The sequence below is a fragment of the Hyperolius riggenbachi genome, chromosome 9 (genome assembly GCF_040937935.1).
Source record: "Hyperolius riggenbachi isolate aHypRig1 chromosome 9, aHypRig1.pri, whole genome shotgun sequence".
Lineage (NCBI taxonomy): Eukaryota > Metazoa > Chordata > Amphibia > Anura > Hyperoliidae > Hyperolius > Hyperolius riggenbachi.
This window is the reverse complement of record NC_090654.1, coordinates 89105208-89131204: the sequence shown is the minus strand read 5'-3', so window position 1 is coordinate 89131204 and position 25997 is coordinate 89105208. Positions and strand designations below refer to the sequence as shown.

Below are 25997 nucleotides of genomic sequence, written 5' to 3'. Positions count from 1 at the left end.
CAATCGTTACAGTATGACCAGCCCAACCCAAAACCCCAGTGTAGACGGAAATTCCGATTTTTACGATTTTGTCGAGTTTGGGTCCTGTGTCTTTGAGAGCTTTAAAAGGCTAAACTCAGAGACCAAGGCGGAATTTCTTTCTGAATGTGTGAGGTTTTGTCTGGATCCCACCTTTCAGATTACTGATCCGTCTACGTCGGCTCTTCAGTTTGCCTATGTGCTCTTAAAAGATGATTTGTTCACCTGGGCATATGATGTGCTAAAAAATAATTCTTGGAATAGTAATCTGTATCAGTTGCTTGCAGTGATATTCTCTCACTGGTTTAAACTGCCTGGCTTACCACCTGCTCTGATTGAATGTGTAGCTGCTGATAAGTCAGCTGATCTTTCCCTTCCATGCAAAACTTTTCAGTATGACAATCAGTTCAATGTGTCTGTTGCCACTTCAGGTTTTAAACAGCAGACATGCAAAGTGGCTAAAAAGAGGAAAACTAAAAAACGCAAGCATCGGAATAAAACACTCCCTATTGATGTTTATAATGATGTTGTTCCGTCTCCGGCTTTTTTGCCCCAATCCAAAGCTTATGTGGATCCTGCTATAGGTAGGTTTGCACACTATATTAAAGCAGTTAAAAAATCTGTTCTTGTTCCTGAACTCCACCCCTATGGAGATTATCTGGATACTGGCCTGTTTGGACCCCCATTTGCTTCCTGGGATGTTGGGGCCTTGCTGGAAGAATTCGATTTTGATTGGAAAGCCTTTTGCGATTTTTACATCGCAAAAAGCGAGGAAGTCTTGAATGATTGTCTCAATTCTATGTACCTTTTGATTGATTCCGATGAATGTGACGAGGGTGATGTGGATCTGGTGATTTATGTGTGGCAGACGATTTTGGATGAGTTGCACACACGCCAACCAATTGATTCCAATAAAGAGACATCGTTGTCGGATGATTGTTCCTGCCTTTCTGGGGTAAAGCATGAGAGTCTTGACTTTGTGCAATTTGAAATGAATGAGTGTGCCGCTGTGGTTGATTCCTGTGCGAATTCTGAAGGATTCGCTCCTGACAGTGTGCAGTTTGAATCTGTGCGATCAGATGTCTGTTTCTCGGATGTTCCTGCAGATTGTGATCGGCATGAGTCTGCCGGTTTCCTCAAGGATGCGTGGGATCCTTTGTCATTTAGAAACAGATCTTTGAGATCTTACGTCTGTGACCCTGCTATGGGGAAAATTTCTCGACTATGCAGCGTCAAAAGTAAAATTAATATGCCTAATAAAGTTTATCCTGTTGATGTCGCTATTTCTTCTACAGATGAGTCTCTGTCTCACCCTGTTCACACCTGTAAGGGCCCATTGCCTGATGACAGTTGCTCCAGTGTTTCGATCCTACATGCCTTGCAGTCTGCTCCGCAGATCGCGGAGGTTTGCGCTATGGAAGCGTCAGTTTCACAACCTAAAGTGATTTTTGATTCGCAGGTTTTGCGTTCTGATTCCTCGGATTCAACATTGTTAGCCGAATCTAAGAGTGAGACAGCACTTCGGTTTTGCGAATCTGATGCTGAACCTTCTTTGCCTTGTTCAGAGACGCTTTCTCTGAACCTGCCCTGTACCATGAATGAAAACATCTTTTCCTTTCACACTGACGTTTGTGAGCCCCTTTCTTGCTCTGAGGGAAGTGCTGATTCTGCACCCTGTACTCTGGATGAGTCAATGTGGCCTTGCTTAGAATCCCCTGCAGTGTCCCTAGAGGCTCGTCTAGGTATTGCCACTATACTCACCTGTTTTTCTGCAGTTTTGGAGTTACAAGCTAGTTTGACTGCCACACAGAATTCTGGGTACAGTGAGAATGAAGTTAGGGAGTCAGTGTGTGTTCCAGTAAATATTCCTGTACATCCCGCTAATTATGATGAAGTTCAGTCTCAGGTTATGGTGGAACCATTCCTGGGACATCTGCCCTGTTCACAAGATAAAGTTCCAGTTTTGCCCTGTAACATGGATAGTTCAGAATCCTTCTTAGAAAACCTGGAAAATGATGTTTCTGAGGTCTTGTTTGATGTTCTGGATGTCTCCGAGTTCCTCCCAAAGGGTGCAGAACTTGTGGGAGATGTCTCCTGCCCCCCAAGTCCTTCTGAGGTGTTGCCCTCTTCCGTAGGCATTGCTGCCTTGCTGGCTACCATTTCAGCTCTGGTGGAGCTTCAGTCATGTGTAGTCAATGATGAATTTCTGTCAGATACCATTACAGTCATTGAGATCTCTAAGCCTGAGACCGAGTCTTCTTTTGAAGTACCAGTACCTGTGACCTCTACTCGTGATGATTTTCTGCCCGGTCCTGGTTTTGGTCTGGTCATGCCGGACTCTGAGGTTGGCAGTTCCCCGACATGTCCTGAGGTTTCTCCTGTGCTGGTGTACCCCAGTGTGCTCTGTGACCCAGAAAGCCCAAGTGTGCCTCAGTTACCAGCGTACTCAGATGCTTTCTCGGTGGAGACATGTTCTGATTTAGCCTGCCAGCTTGCATGCCCAGAAGTGGTCCCTGAAAGTCCTGATCTTGATGGGTGTCCTGCTAATTCTGAATCTGGAGCTGTCATAGGTTCCATGGGGGTGCTTGGTAGCTCTCCATGTGAGCCTGGTGAGCGTTCTGGCTTCTTGGAATCTCTGCGGAGCTTCAAGGCGTTCTGGGAGATTTCGAGAGAAGTTTTGCTTGGTACCCTGAATACGATCAACAGCGGCTTTTGTTTTGAAAGAGACACTTCAAACAGGTTTTGTGGCATATTTGGTATTTTCGGACGCTCCTTGGAAGGTGGTGGGTATTGTCTGGAGGGTGTCGGTGGCTTCTTCTCTGGTATCCACAGTCCTGATGGGTGTTACGCTGAGACTTGTAGTGCTGATGGGCATGTTTTGGTGGCTTCTGTTTCCGATGAGGTCGGTTTCGGGTGGACTGACTCTGCAATTGGACCTTGTCGGGCTGTCCCGACCTTCATGAGTCTTCGCTTGGAGTCTTTTGCTAATAGCAGTTTTGAGGGTCGTCTGGAATTCGACCCTGGAGGGGGGGGGGGGTACTGTAATGATCTGCTCAGCTGCCTGTGCAGGCAGGCAGCTTTTTGACCATTGTTTAGGTTTGCATGCTGTAGGACTCTGGAAAGAAGAGCTTCTGTCAGTTTTGCAGCTTGTGCTTGCTGAGGAATTTGCATACGTTGTCATGCAAATTGCCTCGCCACATTCATTAGAGGCGTGTACTATAAGTACTATGTGTTTCCCACAATGCTTCGCTGGTCATAAGGAGTCTTCCTGTGAAACACTCTGGAGGAGTGTCAGCCTTACTCTCTGTTTGAAGATCAGCTTAGAGTAATTCCTGGAAAACTGCACTAGGCAGGTTTCCTTAGTGGAGTTAGGATTGCTTATCTGTTTGTTTGTTCTGTTGCTATTGTCCTGTCCCAGCGGTGGTCGACAGGAAATAGTTCTGATCTCTGTTCTTGGAGTATAGCTGGTGCAGCGGTTGCTACCAGCTATCTCTTCTGATCTGTCTCACTTGGATCGCGCTGGCATCTTGCGCTAGCGCTGTGGATCCTTCTGTTCTGTCTCCTTGGATCGCGCTAGCCACTTTCCGCTAGTGCTGTGGATCCTTCTGTTCTGCTACTCTGTACCTGGATCGCGCTAGCCACTTTCACTAGTGCTGTGGATCCTTCTGTTCTGCTACTCTGTCTGCCTGGATCGCACTCGCCTAGCGCTAGTGCTGTGGATCCTTCTGTTCTGTCTTCCTGGATCGCGCTAGCCACTTTCGCTAGTGCTGTGGATCCTATCTGTCGCTTGTCCCTTTTTTCGTGTGTCTGTCTTGTCTGCTACGAACGCTTGCTGGAGGCTCGGTGAAGTAACCGTTAAGCAAGCGCTCGCGTCCTCTGTTACATGTTTGTCTGTCGATGGTTAGTTAGGCGTGCTTGTCTCTATTGTGCTTATCACGTGGAGACCGCGCACGAACGCGTGCACTGTTGCGAATGAGTGTGGTGTTCGCGTTCAGTTAGCGTTTGTTATTTTCCTTGTTATTCTCATTGTATTATTTGCTGTGTCTTTGCTACCCTCGTATTCTGTTCTGATCTGCCTTGTGTCACGTCTGGCGATCGCACCTCTCACGGGGTGGCGATTAGGTTGGCGCACACACATACAACCTGTCCCTTTGCTCGTTCTCATTCGCAATCGCTTCTCTTGCGATTGCGTTCTGCGCTTCGTACAATTCCTGTCTGGCATTTGTGGAGGTACAGAGGATTGGTTCCTCTGCACTCCCCAGCGCCATCTGCCGACAGGAACTTCCCTCTACGGGTGCGTAGCACCTTTTGCTGGGTGCCTGCAATTTTACGCTTGTGGAGGATTTCCGCCGTATCAGCGCACGCGTTGTGCGCTGATCACGGAGAAAGTTCCGCAATCGTTACAATGCCCCTTTGTGTCCTCATGTCCTCCGTTTGTCCCCCTGTGTCCTCCTAAGCATGATCACAGTACAGGGAGTCCCTGACATTGAGATGGGTTGGAGGTTCATATTGGCAGGCGTTCACAAGTCAGGAACTTACTGTATTTGGACTATTAGACGCAGTGACTTTTTCCCCCCTACTTTTGGGGGAGAAAAAGGGAGTCTTAGTCCAAAAAATACAGTACATCCTAAAACGTACTCCTTAAAGTGAACCTCCGGACTAAAAATCTACTCAGCAGCACTGAAAAGGCTTGGTGTTTCTTTAACAGTTTCACAGCATCAGAACTTTGTTTTTCTTACCAAAGGATCATTTTTAGCTGCATTTTTAGCTAAGCTCCGCCCCATCAAAGAAAACTGCCCGGGCTTTTTTTCCCTGATGCTGTGCAAAGCATGATGGGATTTCCTATGTTGTTATTCACGTTGCCTAGCAACTGGGAGGGGTGCTCAGGACACAGGACAGTTGGAACTGTGTCTCATGCTCCCTGTCACTTTATTTCAACCAAAAAGATGGCAGTCATCATGAAATCAATCATTTGCCTGTTCTTTTAAAACAGTGTGGGTAAGAGATTATATTACCTATCTATTTTCAATTAACATAACTAATGTAACTTAATGACAGTATGTTTGTTTAGGCTGAAGTTCCTCTTTAACTTCTCCTGTGCATGGAGGTACCAAATACAAATGCCTCGGTCACACTGCTAGAGAACTGAGGGGCCCAGAATCAACTGAATGCATTTTGCATGTTTAAAAACTTAAAATCCAAAGCAGAATTTTTAGCATCATACTTCATTTATAGCGGTGCAAAAGGACCAAGACCCCTGAATACCCCAAAAAACCACCTCATCTAGAAAACTAGACCCCCCAATGTATCCGGCAAATGGTAAAATTAGGGATTTGACTGTCTGGTCTGGTCTTTTTCTGGTCTGGCTCGCACACTCGCAGTTACCAACGCAGACCTGACAAACCACAAAGGCATATCCGACCGACATATGTGACCGATTTCAGCATGAAATTGGTCACATCATCGATCGGGCATGCATTTGGCAGCACCGACTTTCATCCGATTCGATTATAGTGATCAAATTGGATGGTCGAGCGTCTGCCAAGTTGCCTGATGTATGGCCTAGATTATTTTATTTCAATTTTTTTAAAGGCTTACCTGAACTCAGAGCATCCTCTCTGCTCTGAAAGATAAGCAACAGCATAATAACCTTAAAACTATGTACCCACATCACGATTTTACCGACTACCGTCGATTTTTTGAGTGCCAATTGGTAATTTCCTCGATATCACGACGTCGGTAGCCTCTAACCACGCGAACGTCACTTAGTGTCACTCCGCAATAACGACCATCACAGAGGATTGGATCGCTAAGATCCCAGGCGACTCCTGTGCAAAGTACCGCAATCATTTGAATGCCCCATTCACTCCCGGCATGTAGTGTCGCGTGACATCGTGCACACCCGCTGGCATTTCTTGTGACAGCTAATACAAATCCTGCAATAAATCTGCACTGTTTCTAAATAGCGCACTTCTTTTACATCAGACTGGCCGCGACTGGTTGAAGTGACAGGACCAGGTACCGGAACTGTGGGCAGCGGAGGACGGCGGCGTAGGAGCGATCCGAGCTTATGGGGCTGGAGGAAGCCCCAGGTATGTACAAAACGTTTGTGTTTCAACAGCTCTGGTTTGCTTTAACAGCCTGTGCTTTCAAATGAGGTTATCTGCCATCTCTGCCGCGGCAGTCAGGTGACACATGGGAGAGATCAAATTACAACTTGTGATTAGACACAAATGAGGAGGAATTAGACAGGCTAAACTCAATACATACAGGGTGCATTTCTCTGTTTTCCTCCTGTCCTTCAGGTCCACTTTTTATTTTATTTTTTTAATATTCTAATATATTTTTTAAATTATGTTTTTAATTTGTATTTTGTTTTTTTTTACTAACTGGAAACGATCTGTTCTCTCTATAGAGAACAGATCATTTCCAGGCTACAGCATCCTTATGATCACAGTGTTCACATGATCACTGTGATCATGTGACCCCCCAGAGCAGCTGATTGGCTGCTCCCTACAAGACCCGGCTACAGTACAGAGCTGGGTCCTGTAGTGTACCGCCAGGAGGCGAGGCACACAGACGGATGTCCGTGCAGCTTCTCCTCCATTGTTATGACTGCATTGATCACATGATCACTGCTGTCCTGTGATCGGAAGAGATGTGTGCAGAGCAGCGATTGGCTGCTCTGCTACTACCCACAGGACCTGGTTACAACGTACTGCCTTGCAGCTGAGAACTGACAGCCATGTGCCGTATATATACGGTGCTTGGTAGTTAAATGGTTCAAAAACATTTCTCACGTTGTGGTTGACTACCAAAATAACACTGTAAGGTGGGCAGCAAGCACCCCTGACCTTTTCTGTGGCCTGAATAAGAATAATAGGAATAAGTAGACGAGGACATAATCTTAATTAACGGTAAAGATTGTTTTCAACTTGGCGCAAAGTGAGGCCAAAAACATGTAAATCATAAGTACCATTAACAGATAGGAAATTAAAACAAAAAAACAAACAATCAAACAAACTGTTACATAACTAAAAAATACAGTAAACCTAGCCCTACTCTCACACAGAACTCTCCCCTGGTGGTGCCTAACCCTAAGACCCCCCTGGTGGTGCCAAACCCTAAGTCCCCACACTGGTGGTGCCTATCCCTAAGATCTCCCTTAGTGGTGTCTAACCCTAAGCCCCCCCCCCCATTGTGGTGCCTTTCCCTAAGACCCCCCCCCCGTTGGTGCCTAACCCTAAGTCCCAACCCGTTGTGGTACCTAGCCCTAAGACCCTTCCCCAGGTGATGCCTAACCCTAAGAACCCTCGGTGGTGCCAAACCCTAAGTCCCCACCCTGGTGGTGCCTAACCCTAAGATCTCCCCTGGTGGTGCCTAACCCTAAGACCCCCCAATTGTGGGGCCTAACCTTAAGGCCCCTCCTGGTGGTGCCTAACCCTAAGACCCAACCCGTTGTGGTGCCTAGCTCTAAGACCCTTCCCCTGGTGATGCCTAACCCTAAGACCCACCCTAACACTAACCAATTCCCCCTGCACATACACCCTTACAAATGTAGAAACAATAACATATTTGTTAAAATTTGCACATACAAACAAAATAATACAATAAAAACCATAACGTTTCAAGTTTCAAAACAATAAAATACCTCATCCAGTTAGAATACTTTTCATCTTCTCCCTCAATGTATTTATAGTGGTCTTTACCTTTAATGATCTATATTGGTTGGAGAAGAGGAGTGTTAGAATGTGTTCAGCAATGCAATTGCTAAAATATTCTGAAGAGGCTACCCTAGAATTTCCACATTGAACATCTCATGGTTTCCATTACATTTCATAGGTTTTATCACTGACATGTCATTTATTATTTAAAGCAAACCTCATGCCAACTCTTTTGCATACCTCCCAACTTTTTGAAATAAGAAAGAGGGACACTTAAGCCACGCCCCTGCCACACCCCTAATCATGCCCCGAAAACCTTCCTAGTTCCCCATGCCATTTGTGAAAAATACTGCAAATTTCACCATCAATAACGCATCACCCCTGAAAAGATATAACTTGGCCAGGTGTTCTGCCTCCACTCTCACACAAACAATTCGCAAAAAGCCGTAGCCTTCCTCAGCACCCCATAGCTGTATGTCTGGTTCTGTGACTCCAGACAGGGAGAGAACAGCGCAGCACACAAGGCATTGATGAGATTATCAGGGCAGAACTTGTTCTGATCAGTAGAAAGTAACAGTTTTCTGCTGCTGTTTTTCTTCTGCTCCTGTTATCTCTGTGGCTGAGGTCACAATACTCCGGGGATCTGTGGCGGGGAGATTGTTATGTGCCGAACATCACACTGTGCAAACTGGATCACCATGCACAGTCAGGGCCATCCACCATAACAACCAAGAATGAGCCCCAATATTATATACACTGTATATGAAACAGTTGCAGACTGCAGTGAGCAAACAGTTGTTCAATAATAATGTTCGCACACATTACACAGCCACAACTCCCATACATGTGATGTGCCAGACCAATCGCACAGAGAAAAAATGTGAGGAGGGGCTGCTTAAAAAAGAGAGGAGTGATAAAAAAGTATACCTCTAAGTTGGTTAAAAAGTATATAAAAATATAGGTATCTGATAAAAAATAGTAAAAGAGTTGCCACTTATGTGATCCAGCATTGCAGAGTAGATTGTGTGTCAGGCTCAGTTTCCAGATACAATTGCTCACTACCAGTTCAAGCAATTTCCTACCTTTATCTGGTCAGCAGGCGCCAGTCAGCCAATCAGGTGTACGGTCATGCACCATTTGCCTGCCATACCAAATCTAGCAGGAATTGCATAAATTAGTATTCAGGTGGGAGGCTTCGGTTGGATGTAATCGTTGATACATCTTTTACAGGGACCGCCGCGTGTAGGCATCTCCCACACAGTCCCCTTCCTAACCACTCACCTGTACCGCATCCTGGAAGCTGCAAAAAAGAAATTTAAAATCACAAACACTGGTTGGCACGACAGCCAGGGGCCCCAGTCTCTCTCACTGGCCGGGGGCCCCTAAACCACCATGCGTTAACTAGAGGGAAATGCGGCCGAGCCCTGGACCTTTGGTATGGCAGGCAAAGGGTGTATGACAGTACACCTGATTGGCTGACTGGCGCCTGCTGACCAGATAAAGGTAGGAAATTGCTTGAAATGGTAGTGAGCAATTATGTGTGTTGCAGTTAGCATTAAGTTTAGAGGCGATGGAGGTGAAGTCCCAGGAAGTGAGAGGTCCAGGGTTCGCCCGCATTTCCCTCTAGGTATTGCATGGTGGTTTAGGGGCTTCTGGCCAGTGAGAGAGACTGGGGCCCCTGGCTGTCGTGCCAACCCGTGTTTGTGATTTCAGTTTCCAGATAGCATGAGCTTATCACAGAGTCTGAAGACAACAGTTCCTGAAGCAAATAAGTCAGTTGCTGGAAGATACAGCATATATGTATTTAAGTGCTATCCAGAAGCCATCAGTTCACAGTAAAGAGAGACTCATACCATAGTGTGGATCCGCTCTATGTAGTGTGATAGATAAACGTACTTGGCACAGGAACTCTCTAATATATTAACTACACAAGCCCATTTCCCTGCAGTAAATACATTAGTGTAATCTCACCTATGTGGTGATATATTGGGGTGCTGATGATGTTAAGGATAATACAGGAACATATTTTTCATTTTTCATTGTGTGTCACGTGTATGGTTGAAGGAGGCTGCTACCTTGCGTCTGTATTCAGTCCTCTGGAAGTGGGATGCTAATTAAATCTACTGTAGTACATTTGCATCTCAGGGTGAACAATAGCAGTCAAGTCTTCACCTTTCATCTGCTGTCTCAGATGTGATTGTCTGTGTCTGGGTACTGGTAATTACATAACAACATTGCTTGGAACTCTGTGTACATGTAAACCTGTGGGCCAAAATACAATCTGACTAATTGAGTCTGCCAAGTTGGAAATTGGGTTTACGGAAGTGTTCTAAAATCTCTGAAAAGATCTAACACTAACACAGGAACGCTTTGAAGTTGCACACGTTAAACAGGAAATTGGATAATTCCTGGACCTGGGACATTGGGCACACATTTTGCTATAAAACAGCAGCTAGGACAGTCACAGACCATCTTCTCCCGAGAGTAGCTCATCGCTAGAGATGATCTCGAGGAAATCGGAAAATTCGTGTCTCTCCACGGTTGGACATTTGCGCTGGTAAAAGTTCAATTAACATTTATCCCATTTTATTTTTATGCAAACTTGTCTTGCTGTGTATCCTTGTAAAATTTTATTTTGTAACTTTTTACTTTGTTTTTGTAAATCTTTTGTATATATTATTTTCTGCATTGTTCAACTTTTTTCCTGGAATATTAAATCGTTATTTAATAAGTTTGACTTTTGCTGTACTAAACTAACACTCATAGCCTAGTAGAGGAGACTGAAGTGTAACGGTGTATAAGTCCATGCCTGATTGTATGATTGAGCAACACTACCGTATAAGATTGTAGTTGCATTGTGTATATGGGGCACTTCTGCACTCGACAGCAGAGTGGGAAGTCTTGGAGTGGCTAACAGTATCGTTCGGAACGACTGTTAGTGGTTTTGCTTCACTATAGTGTAAGATTGCAAGAGTGCGTGGCATTCCCGTATTCGGCCTAAAGCGCAAAGCTCTGAAGAAGCAGCAGTTCGGCTGCGATACATGTGAGGGACAGCGCAGTTGACGGTTGGCATCTGGGGCATCTCTTGGTAAGACATTTGTTTATACTTCATTATTTTTATAGAGGTCTCCGTGTCCATCCCTCTTGCTCACATGTTGCTGATTCCATTTTTACATATACATAATTTTTGACAACATTTCAGCCGGTCCCTACGGACATTTGTTTTGTGTGAGACTTGGTTTTTTGTGGCACAGATGATTATAGTTATATCTGTCTTACCAACTGACCCCAGGTACATTACTATCATTATTATTGGTCACTGTAAGATTGCTGCTAACCTTTATAGTTCATTCACAACGTCTTTATGCGCTGTACTTTGGTTTTTAATGGTTTTTATGGTTGTTCTTCATTATTAAAAGCATTTACATTTATTTTGAGTTTTGGATTTATTTATTCATTCTTTTTTGCCATACGGATGGCTTTTCTTTGTTGATGTATTCCGAATATGAAAACGCGGATTGCGTGCTGAGCACTCGACAGCCGAGTGGACGTGTCTAGCAACAGCTAGTGGTGGCAGTGAGAAGTGTTTGAGGGGTCACAGCCTTGTGGTAGCTCAACTAACCCGCAGCCGGGAACCGTATACGCAGGCATGCCGCGGGCCAGTTCCTGACAACCTGCACCCAGCAATGTCCGCTCCGTCCATTCTCCTCATTAGTTCCAGCTGGCCGCTCACTGCCTTCTCTCTGCATGTCCAGTCTGTGTAATCACGCGACATGCAGATGACAGGAAGTGTGAAGCCGGCTGGAACTGATGGGCATGGACGGAGGGGACATCGTTGGGTGCAGGGGAGATTCACTGAAGCTGCAATCAGCAACAAGAGAGGAGACCCAGAAGGGAGGTCAATAGAGAGGGAGGAGGGGATGAAGTCGGAGCTCCCCTCCGTCACATCCCTGACTAATTGCCTGATGCAGAAGTGGACAGCCCGGGACAGCAGTGGGGGTTAACCGGGATGTGGGACCATGCCCCCCCAACCCGTGACTGTCCCTCCGAAATCAGGACACTTGTGAGGTTTGTCTTTTGTTTAGCTGTTCTGTTCAAAAAATATCACCTACTTGTGTACAAACTCCTCCCCCATTCTCGCTACAATCAGCTGAATGATGTGAAGAGCAAACACCTCTCCCAATATGCAAATATCCACTGAGCCATTGATAGAATAACAGATGGAATAAAATGTAAGCTGGCTAGTCCTCTAGCTGCTGGTCAGTAAGCCAGCTGCTAGATAATCAGGGCAGGACTTATGTCTCAAAAGTATATGTACACATTAGTCCTGACATACTTTATTAACCTCCTTGCGACCGCCTAACGCCGATTGGCAGCCACAAGGTGGCTCTTCCAGGACAGTCTAACACCCAGGCCGATGCACGCGCATCCCCGCTTGAGTCACGGAGCTCAGCTCTGTCAACAGTCTGCCAACGGCGATCGCAGCTAGCAGACTGAAAAGAAACAGACATTTATTTTTGTTGTACAGCCTGCGATCTAATGCAGCACTGTTCTGGGGACAGACCTGTCACTTGGCTGTCCCCTGGAGCAGCTCACTAGCGATCCCCTCTCATAGGTTGATTTGTTTCATTTCAATGGGAAACATTAAATCATTGATGCCAATGACCCCAAAGCTCACAAAATTGGTCATTGAGTGACTGTGTGTCAAGGCTATAAAAAGTAGGTGTAGCCAACAACAAACAAATACATACCCGGGCAACCTGGGCATCAGCTAGTATGAAAAACAAAATCACGTTGGGTTTGAGTAGTCTAAGATGTTAGCCCTACCTGGTGTTCCCAGACTTCCAAAAACAAGAAGAGATTCCAACTATAACAGTGTTCTCAGGCGAATTCTTAATTGTTACAGCAGCATTTTGGGCGGAGACGTCTCCTTACTGGGCTCCTGAATGACTAACAAGGCTGAATTCTGTCCAATCTCCACAATGTGACACAAAATAAAATACAAACAAGGAGTGTTTTCACAAACTGCTTACCATCCAGGCGTAGCCACTACTTTTTGCATTGTCATCAGTTGCAACTCCTTCGTAAGGTCCAAAGTGTGTTCCTATGGAAATAACTGGGCCCTCATTCCACACTCCTAAACCAGCATTTGGAATACCGGATATTCTGACGCTCAGAGCAGGTGGAAGTGTGAGCTTTGCCCGGTTATTGGTTCCCAGTTCAACAATGGAGTCAGCTATGAAAATAGGGGATCCATGCACTTCACATTGATTCAGAAAAAAAGACTGGCATTCCTCACAATCTAGCAGAGGAAGGAAAAAACAGTATTGTCAGCAAAGGATTGCAACCATGGTTGAATATTAAAGTTGGATTATACTCCCAAAACTAAAATTGTAGTAATTATTCTTAGTTACATAAATGAACATTTGAAAGCAGTCTGAGGCTTGGAACCCACTACAAAGCGCATATCGCTAGCGTTTTTAATGAGCATTTTGTAAGCGATTTCATGAACGTTTTCAGGCGATTTTGGTAGCGATTTAAAAAAGTGTAAGCTTTTTGCCAGAAATTGTGTAGCGATTTGCGATTAGCATTTTTAATTCTGATTGGTCCTTTCAATTAACCTTAGTTTTTTTTACAGTGTGAAGTAATTTAGAAACGCTAGCAAATCGCTCTATATAGCGATTCATAAGCGGTTATGCCAACGTTTATATACTTCACATTGAAGAAATGCAAACGCTAACACCACCAAAATGCTGCATGTCCTGCGATAACGCTCCAGTGGAATTTGGCCCATCCATTAACATTAGCTGAGCATTTAGGGAAACTGCTAGCATTTTGAATCGTTCCCTAAACACTAAAAAAAATCGCTCTAGTGGGTTCCAGCCCTCACATATTTTCTGTAAGTAAAAATATTTATTTGCAATGCAGAGAGCAATACAGGCTTGCTTATCTCTGGTCATCTGCAAATGTAATCATTGCCGGCGTAAAGGAAGCAACAGGCAAAATAGAGAAAATGAGATCTACTTAACCGGGGCTTCTTCCAGCCCCTGGCAGCCAATATGTCCCTTGCTGCAGCTCCGGTGTCCCGGGGTTACCTTCCTTGGTGATGCCAACCTCGCTAGGTCGACATCTGCTGGCAAGGTCGGCATCTCCAAGGAAGGGGTCCCCGGGACACCGGAGCTACGTCGAGGGACATATCAGCTGCCAGGCGAACTTTAAAAACCTTCAGGGCATAATTGCAGACATAATTTAATTTAAAAAGGTGATAAAACTGTCCAAAAAGCCGGACAGTGGCATGGCAGTGGGGATCAAAAAAGTTGCAAGCTAATTTAGGAGCGACATTAAATAACGATATTACTAGCAATATTGGTAAATAACAATTTAAGCGAAACGTTAAATAACAAAAACGGTAAATAACAATTTAATTGTGGTATTACATTATGATTACATTTACAGATAATGTTGAACTTAACTCTAACCTAACCTCTCCCTTCTCTCACACAGAACCTTTCCCTGGTGGTACCTAACCCTAAGACCTCCCTGGTGGTGCCTAACTCTAAGACCCCCCCCCCCCATGGTGCCTAACCCTAAGAGCCCTCTGGTGGTGCCTAACCCTAAGACTCCCTGGCGGTGCCTAACACTAAGACCCCTCTGGTGGTGCCTAACCCTAATACCCCTTTGGTGGTGCCTAACCCTAAGACCCCCCTGGTGGTGCCTAACCCTAAGACCCACCTGGTGGTACCTACCCCTAAGATCCCTCTGGTGGTGCCTAACCCTAAAACTCCCCTGGTGTCAGAATTCTAGCGGTTTTATTTATGCAGGAAAAGCTGTCATATGTGTATGTTTTACATTTTAATGTTCTATGCAAAATTTCATTGTGAACTGTAAAGTTAGAGTACTTTATATTTCTCTGTGAAATCTCAGCATTTTCCAGGCTGTGAGGCCTATAAGATTATTCTAGCTACAAGAAGTCAAAACATTCTTGTTTGTTAGAGGCATCTTTCAAATGCCAAGGTCAAGATAAGCGTACTGTGGAAAGACTGACTGGAAGCAAGTTAAACTCACATTACTGCAGCAATCTTATTTTCTCATTAATTACACATAAATATTATCAATTTAAATATTAATCAATACAGTCCTTCTAAAAAAAGAAATCATTATTGTTAAACCATATATAATAGAAGCTATTACTTTGAATTACATTTAAAGCTGGATTCTGCTAGTAACAATAGTGAGACGCATATTAGCAAGAATATATTGCCATGTTTTGACTATGATTGTCCTTTGGAAAGTCAATAATAAGTTCCAAGGTTTTTGTATTGTCCCGTATTTAGGACAAATGATGCCACCTGGCGGTTTAATAGTCTTATAAAATGAATATTATTTGTTATGAAATGCTGACCTCTGCCGGTTGAAATTATATATTTATTCATAAGAAAGGCAAATATATAGAACATGATTTTATACTATTAAGATTTAATATGCAATTATTTCTTATATGATTAATTGTTTTAAGTATATAATAAGCTTTATATTTAAATAAGTATATTAGGAGCCCTGTATGCTTCAATAAGCCTTAAATTGCTGAAGGCTCTTACAGGTCCGTGTACAGTGTTATAGTGTCAACCTGACCTGGGAAAGTACAGACACTTTCCAAAAACAAATTAGCAGAAGGGTATATTATCATAAATGTGTCATGAATGCCATTGTTTAGTCTCAATGTCTGGGGCAGCCAGCAGACAAGATGGCTGGTGACGTCCATTTTTAATTAATTGCTTCAGAAATGACATGATTAGAATGTGTAAGCACTCCAAATGACGTTAATTCCCACAAGATAAGGTAATTAAGGAATTTATAAACAATAATATTATGATTAAGGTATTCAAAACAAAAAAGTGTTATGGGTATTTAAAATGTCAAAGATAGCGAGTTGACGCACAAAGTTTTAGCCAACTAGAACCTGGGATTCAGGGAAATTCCAGATTAGGCAGCCATATTGCATCCTGCCCCTATAAAAGTAGGAGCTGAAAGCTCATAGTTTGCAGAAGCCCAACAATCTCCTGGGAAGACACATGAGGCAGAAGCTACCTTATCACACGTGGTTCTAGATGCTGAAGAGATGACAGAGAAGGGGTAATATGCTTAATATTCTGGTGATTTACTTTATTAATTTTTCAGCATTAAGTTTTGTTAAGATGTTAGCAAGAAGTTTTTTAGAAGATATTTTTTATGCTATTTCTTTAAGAAGATCACTACAGGTTTTATGCAACTACTAGATACACAGCTATTGATACAGATGAGACTATCTTTGATCTTATTCTACATAACACAACTGTTATATTATTTTTTGAATGTGCTTAGAAGATTGATGATCGCTTGGCTATAAAGGCCATGATGAGATGGAATACTGTTAGAAGGAAATACTACTTAGAACTGTTCATATTTTGTATATATGCTGTATAATAAGCAAATACAATGTTTTATATAAAATCATATACTGAGTGCTCTGATTCATTTCAAGGTATACCGGCAATCTATAATTACTGTTATAGAGGGTTCAGACCCCACTATGCCGGATTTATATGATAGAAACGCTTTAAGGGCTGGTCCTTTACTGAGTTACCAATCATGAAAAAGGCAAGAACCGCTTAGGTTTTTGACACTGGTGGTGCCTAACCATAAGACCCCCCTGGTGGTGTCTAACCCCAAGACCCTCTGGTGGTCCCTATCCCTAAGACCTCCCTAGTGGTGCCTAACCTTAACACCCCCGATCCCTGCTAACAATAATACAATATATTTCAATGTAATTTGCAGCCGCCCACTAAATAACGTAACAGCTTTCTATATCATGCTAAATAACAATTGTGCCCACATATATAGATAAATAACAATTGTGCCCACATATATTGATAAATAACAACTGCGCCCATTTTTGGCCGCAACTTTTTCAACTGATCCTCAAAATATGGCTCATATTCTTACCCCTGGCCAATTTTGACTTAAAGTTGCTTTTATTTCGACCACAAAGTAATTTTTTTAAGAGAAATTAGATAGGTGTCCCTCTCAAAAGATAATAAGACGACGTACACGAGGCATTATTGTGGGGGAAAAAACATTTCTCAGCTTTCATTTACATTTGAGAAAAAAGTGTCCAGTAGAAAATTATTCATACCAATCACAAACTGTCACAGTCTGTGGGGAAATCCAAAGTTCGATATTATTCCAAATAGTCTAAGCTGTTCTAAAGCATCCTAATTACCCTGATTAATTGAGAACAGCTGTTTTAATCAACTCAACGTGTGAAAAACAGCAGCTCTCTGCAGTCGGTTTGTGGACAGTCATGGCTAATACAAAGGAGCTCAGTGAGGACCTGCGGCTGCGCATTGTGGCTGCTCACTAGTCCGGAAAGGGCTACAAGCCCATTTTTAAATGTTTTCAAGTTCCAGTGGCTACAGAGAAAAGTATTATTAAAAATACAAGGTGGTCCGCACTGTGGAAAAAGTCAGATGATGTGGTCGGAAGCCAAAGGTGACACCTGTGCTGGCCAGGAGGATAGCGAGAGAAGTGATGAAGAATCCAAGGATCACCACCATGGCCAACCTAGTGAATCTGAGCTCTGCTAGTGGCAATGTCTCAAGGCAAACAATCCAATGGACACTGCACACTACTGGGTTCCACGGATGCAGACCAAAGAGGACGCCACTTCTCCAGATAAGGCACACAACAGCTGGCTTGGCCTTTGCAAATGCTCATCTGGACAAAGAAGACTTCCGGTCTTCTGTGTTATGGTCAGATCAAGCAAAAATTGAATTGTTTAGTCACAATGATGTTTCCTTCATTTGGCATAAAAAAGGAGAAGCCTTTAGCCCATAGAACACCATCCCTACTGTCAGACAAGGTGGTGGGAACCTAATGCTTTGGGGGTGTTTTTCAGCCAATGGGCCAGGGAACCTAATCACAGTAAACTGCACCATGAAAAAAGAGCAATACATGAGGATTCTCATGACAATGACCCAAAACGCACAGCAAAGGTGATGAAGAAATGGTTAGCAGACAACAACGTTAACATTTTGGAGTGGCCCAGTCAGAATTCTGACTTGAATCCAATTGAGAATACGTGGAGGGAGGTAAAGATCAGGGTGATGGCAAGAAGACCCTCCAACCTGAAAGATTTGGAGCTTATTGCTAAAGATGAATGGGCAAAAATACCTGTGGAGACATGCAAAAAGCTGGGCTGCAATAAGAGGAAGTGTTTGATTGCTGTAATAGCCAATAAAGGCTTTTCTATTGAATATTGAGAAGGGTATGAATAATTTTGGACTGGGCACTTTTTGCTCAAATGTAAATCTAGGCTGAGCAATGTTTTCCCCCCCCCCCACAATAATGCTTCTTGTACATCGTCTTATTATCTTCTGGGAGACACTTATGTAATTTCTCGTCAAAAAATTACTTGCTGGTTGAATAAAAGTAACTTTAAGTCAGAATTTGCCAGGGGTATGAATAATTATGGGCAGCACTGTACATATGAGTACAGTAGTTACAAAAATGCACAGGCCACAACCATTCCGATTTCCATGAGACAGTCACGATTTTCACTACTCTGTCCCGCGTCCCGCCGTCTCCTTGTGCAGTCCTGACTCCAGCGACTCCCAGATTCTCTTCTGTGCAAAAGGAACACTTGCCACTCAATTCAGGTTGTACGAAGATGGCCACTGTGGAGTGTACTAACATGGTGCCTATGAACGACGGCTCAGCTCTCCACCCACCTCCCTTTGCTCTGTTCTCTCACCCAGCTGCCTGGTGCTCCGCCCACCTCCCTCTCCTCCCTTCTTCACCACAAAACTTCTTGCTTCTGGGTGGACAAAGATGGCTGGTGCAGAACGCTCTCAGGGATGGGAGCGCGACGGGGGAGCACACCTGGCCGCACATGCATAACAAACTGCGACTTGGCCAGGCTTTCGGGCAGCATTGCGGGTGAAAGGAGACACCCGCAGAGACAACAAGGTACAAGCGGCCTTAAGGGGGCTTAAGGAAGCCCCAGGTAAGTATGGAACATGAGATGCTTCTCGTCTCAATTCATTTTAAAGTATCCCTCTTTTGTATCTCAAAAAGTTGGGAGGTATGCAAATTTTGGGTGTAGAATCTCACTTTGATAACAATAATTATACTGCAACAGTTTTATATAATGCAATTAGTAAAAATGTTTCTGTACCGTGTTAGCCAAACAAATAATGTAGGTAGAAAAAAACAAAGTCTAATACCTTTTAAAGGGAACCTAAACTGAGAAAGATATGGATTTTATGGATTTTTCCTTTTAAAATAATACTAGTTGCCCGACTTTCCTGCTGATCCTGTGTCTCTAATGCTTCCAGCCGAAGCCCCTGAACAAGCATACAGATCAGGTGCTCTGACTGAAGTCAGACTGGAGTAGCTGCATGCTTGTTTCAGGTCTGTGATTTTGCCTCTACTGCAGCTAAAGAGATCAGCCGTACTGCCAGTCAACTGGCATTGTTTAAAAGGAAACATCCATTTCCTTTTCAGTTAAGGTTCCCTTTAATGGCTAACTGATACAGTTAAATGATGCAAGCTTTCTGGGATCTAGTCCCCTTCTTCAGGCATATTTCCAAATATCATCTTTTATATTTTAGATCCCAGAAAGCTTGAATAATTTAAAGAGACTCTGAAGTCTCTAAAAAAAGTATTTTTAGTTTAAAAATATATTCAATATGTTATCCCTAACTAAACCGCCGCATCCCCGCCGCTATAAACCTATAAATCTAAATCTCCCCAAACTCCCCGGGGCACACTACGGGCAGCTCTTCCGTGTGAGGCAGGGCTATGAGCTGCAGCCCTGCCTCACACGCATCTGTCAGCCCGGATCGCCGCCTCTCCCCCACCCCTCTCAGTCTTCCTTCACTGAGAGGGGCGGGGGAGAGGCTGAGATCCGCCGCTGACAGACGCATGTGAGGCAGTGCTGCAGCTCATAGCCCTGTCTCACACGGAAGAGCTTAGGGCAGCAAAACCCACGACCAAGAAAGTCGTGGATTTTGCGGGGGAGAGGTGGGGGGAGGTAGGGGGGATTTAGATTTATAGCGGCGGGAATGCGGCGGTTTAGTTAGGGATAACATATTAAACATATTTATGAAATAAAAATATGTTTATTTAGAGACTTCAGAGTCTCTTTAACTTGATCAGTTAGCCATTAAAAGGTATTATTTTTACAAGACTTTTTTTTTTTACCTACATATAATGCAATTCAAATATATCAAGGTGAGTAAACATACAGAGGTAGTCGTCATCCTGCAGTTCATTCATTTCTGTGTACATCACTGGTTTTCGGTTTCTAAGGCTGTGTGTTCTATTGCAATCTTCTTTCATGTTTTCACCTACTGAAGAGGATTCCCTAGAAGCTAAATACATGAAATAATGAATTCACACACAAAAAAACTGTATTTTCCTGTTTTCCTGCCTGATGACCCCCCTAGCATATACATATGAACAAAGGTAGATGATAGGGCTCCATAAATTAACAATAGTTTTCATAGTTTTACATTGCTATACTTTAAAGCTTAACTTCTGACACAAATACAGCGGGATGTGAAAGTTTGGGCAACCTTGTTAATCGTCATGATTTTCCTTTATAAATTGTTGGTTGTTATGATAAAAAATGTCAGTTAAATATATCATATAGGAGACACACACAGTGATATTTGAGAAGTGAAACGAAGTTTATTGGATTTACAGAAAGTGTGCAATAACTGTTTAAACAAAATTAGGCAGGTGCATAAATTTGCACCACAAAAAATAAATGAAATCAATATTTAGTAGATCCTCCTTTTGCAGAAATTACAGCCTCTAAACACTTCCTGTAGGCTCCAATGAGAGTCTGGATTCGGGTTGACGGTATTTTGGACCATTCCTCTTTACAAAACATCTCTAGTTCATTCAGGTTTGATGGCTTCCGAGCATGGACAGCTCTATTTAACTCACATCACAGATTTTCAATTATATTCAGGTCTGGAGACTGAGATGGTCATTCCAGAACGTAGTACTTGTTCCTTTGCATGAATACCTTAGTGGATTTTGAGCAGTGTTTAGGGTCGTTGTCTAGTTGAAAGATCCAGCCCCGGCACAGCTTCAGCTTTGTCACTGATTCCTGGACTTTGGTCTCCAGAATCTGCTGATACTGAGTGAAAACCATGCGTCCCTCAACTTTGACAAGATTCCCAGTCCTTGCACTGGCTACACAGTCCCACAACATGATGGAACCACCACCATATTTTACTGTAGGCAGCAGGTGCTTTTCTTAGAATGCACTGTTCTTTTTCCTCCATGCATATCGCCCCTTGTTATGCCCAAATAACTCAATTTTAGTCTCATCAGTCCACAGCACCTTATTCCAAAATTAAGCTGGCTTGTCCAAATGTGCTTTAGAATACGTCAATCGGCTGTGTTTGTGCTGTGGGCGGAGAAAAGGCTTCCTCTGCATCACTCTAGCATACAGCATCTCCTTGTGTGAAGTGTGCCGAATGGTTGAACGATGCACAGTGACTGCCATCTGCAGCAAGATGATGTTGTAGGTCTTTGGTGCTGGTTTGTGAGTTGACTCTGACTGTTCTCACCATTCGTCGCTTCTGTCTATCCGAGATTTTTCTTGGTCTGCCACTTTGAGCCTTAACTTGAACTGAGCCTGTGGTCTTCCATTTCCTCAGTATGTTCCTAACTGTAGAAACACACAGCTGAAATCTCTGAGACAGCTTTCTGGATCCTTCCCCTAAACCATGATGGTGAACAATCTTTGTCTTCAGGTCATTTGAGAGTTGTTTTGAGACCCCCATGTTGCTACTCTTCAGAGAAAATCTTAAGCAGAGGATTGATTGCAAGAACCCCACTTTGGTCTGTTGGAATCAATCGGCTGCTTAAGTGCGCAGCAGCTGTTTTGTCAGTAAAGTTCCAAACTCCAGTGGTGACGTCACCCAACTAGAGACGCTGACTGGAACCAGCAAAGCGAAAGTGCAAGGAGGAACGCTCTGGAACCCACAGCTGACAGAGTGAGATCGCGCAGAACGAGACCGCGAGAGCTGGGAGGCAGCGAACAGACCGTATGAGAATACAAGTACCTGGCAATCAGGCTGGAGTATGCGTGGAGCCAGAATGCCAATAAAGAAATGGTGGAGAGCCCACTAAGAAGCAGCATTAAAATGTAAGTTACGCAAACTATTAATTTGTGAGGAGTGCATCGAACTACAAACTATATAAACTGTATACCGGTGAGATGCGCTATGACACTTTGAAATCCAACATGGAATGAGGACATAGGAATTGAACAAAGAGAAGGAATATATATGTTAATCGTATACAGGACACTGTGAATCTACTACATTGTGCCTCGATATTCTATTGATTTTTACATTTTGAGATTTTTGGGGGGAGAATTTGAAGGGCTCTTCTATAAAGTAGGTGGTGGATAAATGTGTGAGACGTGGATGGATGGTTTGTTAATTTATGTGCAATTTTAAAATTACTGATTAGTGTGCACAATAAAGTGTTTTTTTATCATTTGAGGTCTTTTTGCATATCTTTACACATCAAGGTTTCATTTTTAAATTACTATATGTACCTGCTAAGTCACTATTTGAACTTTCTTCAGCTTCACATTCTGAAGAATCATTAAGTATCGCTGAGCATCCTTCATCTTTGGTGGACTCCTTAAAATTCTGTTTAGCATTCCTCTCTTTAGGAAAGTGGGACATCCCTCCGGTATCTTCATCAAACCTTGAAAAGAAATTCTGGAAAATAAACAAACACTTATGAGAGTCTAGTTGTGAAAAAAGTTTTTGATTCATGGGTCACAAAGAGATCTTAATTTGACAGGTGGGCCGGACCAGTGTAGGAGGCCAGCACACTCCGCCCCCCCACCCCCCCCCCCAAAGGCCAAATGTGCCCCTAGCCTTAGCTTGTCCCTCCATGTTCAAGTAGCTGATAAGCATTCTTCATTAGTATTTGTAGCCATGTGTGCTTCCAATATTAAGTAACCCCCCATGACAACCACTCGCCAATACTGTCTTGCTGGACCACAGTTGCCAAGCAGGTCTCATGCACTAGAGACTTCGGGAGGCAAATCCACTGTGAGCACAGTAAACGTTCAAGATTGGTTGGTGGGTCCATACATAATACAATCTCAATTGTATGTACAATCGATAAAATTGTCCAGATTAAATGGGAGCAGACCGATGCCACCACCTAGCTACTCCGAAAAGGAAGGAAGAACAAATTATGTCCCCTTGTCTGTCATACAACCCTAGGGACAAAAAGCTCATCTGCCAAGCTTTTGTACTGCCCTCTGATATATTATACATGTTAATCAGGTCACCTCTCAGTCGCCTTTTTTTCAAGCTAAATAAGCCCAGTTTGTCCAAACTTTCTTGGTAAGTGAGATCTTCCATCCCTCTGATTAATTTAGTTGCCCATCTTCGGACCTGCTCCAGAAGGTCAATGTCCTTTTCATAGCATGGTGCCCAAAACTGTATTCCATACTCCAGATGTGGCCTCACAAGTGATTTATACAGGGGAAGTAGTATACTAGCATTACGAGATATTATTTCCCTTTTTATGCAGCCCAGAATTGTATTTGCTTTAGCTACAGCTGCTTGGCATTGTATACGATTACCTAACTCGTTATCAATAGAGGTTTTGCACACATCAAATTGTCCATTGTTGAACTCAAACTTCTGAAAAATTTACGAGTTTGCGCAAACCGGGCAAACTGCCATAGACTTCAATAAGCAGGCGAACTTAGAAACCTACAAGGACTGTTTCTGGCCACAAAAGTGATGGAAAACTTGTTTCAAAGGGTCTAACCCGTGGATAAGGGCATGCTGGAGGGGAATACTTGCCTAAAGTCCCACCAAAAGTTACGGAGTTGACGCAGAGTCGGGTTTTAATCTCCAAGGGGCAGAAGAGTACATTCCTAATTTCCTACATTGGAGGAATAAAGGGCTGCTTTTAAATGTCCAGAGTGGTAATGTAAGGGTTATGCCCGCTTCACACTGACAGACCAAACGCCACGCTTACTGAGATTGAGCGATTACAGGTCTGTAAGGCCATTAGGTGTGTGTGTGTCTGCTGCATGTGCGCTCAACTGAACGGACCAGCTTGGGCATTGTTATTTATTAAAAAATGTGTTTAATGTCATTTACATTTTTTTTGTTAATTTAGTGCGGGCTGCTCAAGGGAACTGTATTGCTATCCCTCCTGGAAGGACTGCAATATTTTAACTTTTTTTTTATGTCAGCAGTGTTACTGAGGAAACCAGCAGTTTTGTCACAGGAAAATCACAGTAATGTGATTTTAATCAGGCAAACCAAACATCAGTAACAGAATATTTCTAAAAGGAGCAAATGACATAACATACAAATACATACATTTAGGCTAAATCATACTACAAATATATATACAGTGGGATGCAAAATTTTGGGCAACCTTGTTAATTGTCATGATTTTCCTGTATAAATCAGTGGTTGCTACGATAAAAAATGGCAGTTAAATATATCATATAGGAGACATACATATTGATATTTGAGAAGTGAAATTAAGTTTATTGCATTTACAGAAAGTGCGCAATAATTGTTTAAATAAAATTAGGCAGGTGCATAAATTTGGGCACTGTTGTCATTTTATTGATTCCAGAACTAATTATTGGAACTCAAATTGGCTTGGTAAGCTCAGTGACCCCTGACCTACATAAACAGGTGAATCCAGACCGCCAGATTATATGTATTTTGGGTGTTATGTGTATGTTGGGTGATCCATTGCAAGGTTTCACATATTTTGGGGAACTGCTTAAAGATTATGTGTATGTTGGGGGAACTGCTGCTGCCAGATTGTCTATTGTGGGGGAACCACTGCCATATTATCTTTTTTTGGGAGGAATTTCTCCCAGATTACATGTCTTTTTGGTGAAATGCTGTCAGATTACATTTATTTTTGGGGGATACACTAGGGCAGAACTCAAACTTCCTGGCAGACCTTTTACACCACTGCTAAGGTTATGTATATTTGGCCACACCCATGACCACACCCATGCTATGCTTGACCACGCCCATTTTTGGTAGGGGTTTTTAGGGTGAGTCCACTCACCTCTTTTCCCAGGACTAGACCCCTGTCAGCAGGTTTACCCAAAGTGCGGTATAGGGTAATATCCATGCCCTGACCATGCTTTGCAGACCAGGTATGAGTGACTGGTTAGATAAACTCTTGCCCCAACACTGTGTGCCAGAGATGTGGTGATTTGGCTCTGCACATGATGGAGCAGGTTTACACATACAAATGTATTTGAGAACAAAAATGTCAATGTTATTTATGGAAAAATGTAATTGTTATTTTGAAAAAAATGCTATTAGTACACTGGGATGTGGGATGTGGAATAGGCCCTGGGGGGCTGAAGATGATATCCCTACTCTGACCGTGCTGCTTTTAAATGTCCATGGTGGTAATGTAAGGGTTATAGTTTTCAAATAATAGTCAGCGCTCCACTTCAAAATATCACAAGTCAAGATGCCCCTTATGGGACCGCACTCACCCATCCAAATTGACCACTATGAGACTGGTCAAAGTAGGCTCTGATGTATTCCTTAACAATCTGCTGCCGGATATCCAGTGTGTTGTGCTCCAAGCTGAAGATCTTGTCTCACTCTTAGTCCTTAGCAGGCTGTATTTCCATAGCGTAACTCCGTAAAAGTTGACAGATTTATTGAATAAAAAACTACTCACAAGCATGCAAGATAGTCTGGCGTTTAGAGTGTTTAACGGGCTCTCCCCCGTGCCTCCCGGGTAGGCCTGAAGATTGCATCGTTCCTCCGCCGCATAGTTCCCCGCTTCTCGCGTCCTGGCGTGCTTCCTGGTTGTCCTCCGGCTCCACCCTACGCGTTTCGTCACCACGCGTGACTCATCAGGGGCGTGGCTAGCCATTGGACACCAGGATTACTTAAAGCTATGCGTAATGCGTAGGCTGCGTCGCTTACACCCCACTAAGGGAAACGTCCGTACGCTATCACGTATCCGCCCTGCTAAGGGTGGGTTAGCGTGAGTGTCAAAATGCAAGCGGTGAGATCCCGCCTTGCTGATGTCACTCCGCTGCATGCGGCGATTGCGTTCCACCCTGGCTCCTAAATGTTGGGTTGAGAGCCCGTTGTCCATAAAGTATTCATAAAACATTTACATCCATATAAAATATATAAATTATACAAAATACAAAATGTAAAATTATATAAGAAATAACACACATAAGATCTATTGTTGACAATTCAGCCGAAC

At 43.3% G+C, this 25997-nt stretch overlaps 1 protein-coding gene across 3 annotated transcripts in view; it reads right to left on the bottom strand.

Annotated features, from left to right (window-relative positions):
• The window catches only part of LOC137532547 (histone-lysine N-methyltransferase PRDM9-like), a 222808-nt gene that overhangs the window by 41530 nt on the left and 155281 nt on the right, over positions 1-25997 (bottom strand). For all 3 annotated transcript variants that reach the window (XM_068253168.1, XM_068253169.1, XM_068253170.1), the window contains exons 7-10: positions 22303-22471; positions 19967-20092; positions 12716-12984; positions 7670-7737 (exon numbers count right to left, since the gene is read on the bottom strand). In XM_068253168.1, coding sequence (XP_068109269.1) covers positions 7670-7737; positions 12716-12984; positions 19967-20092; positions 22303-22471 — 632 coding nt within the window. The remainder of the gene's footprint in view (positions 1-7669; positions 7738-12715; positions 12985-19966; positions 20093-22302; positions 22472-25997) is intronic.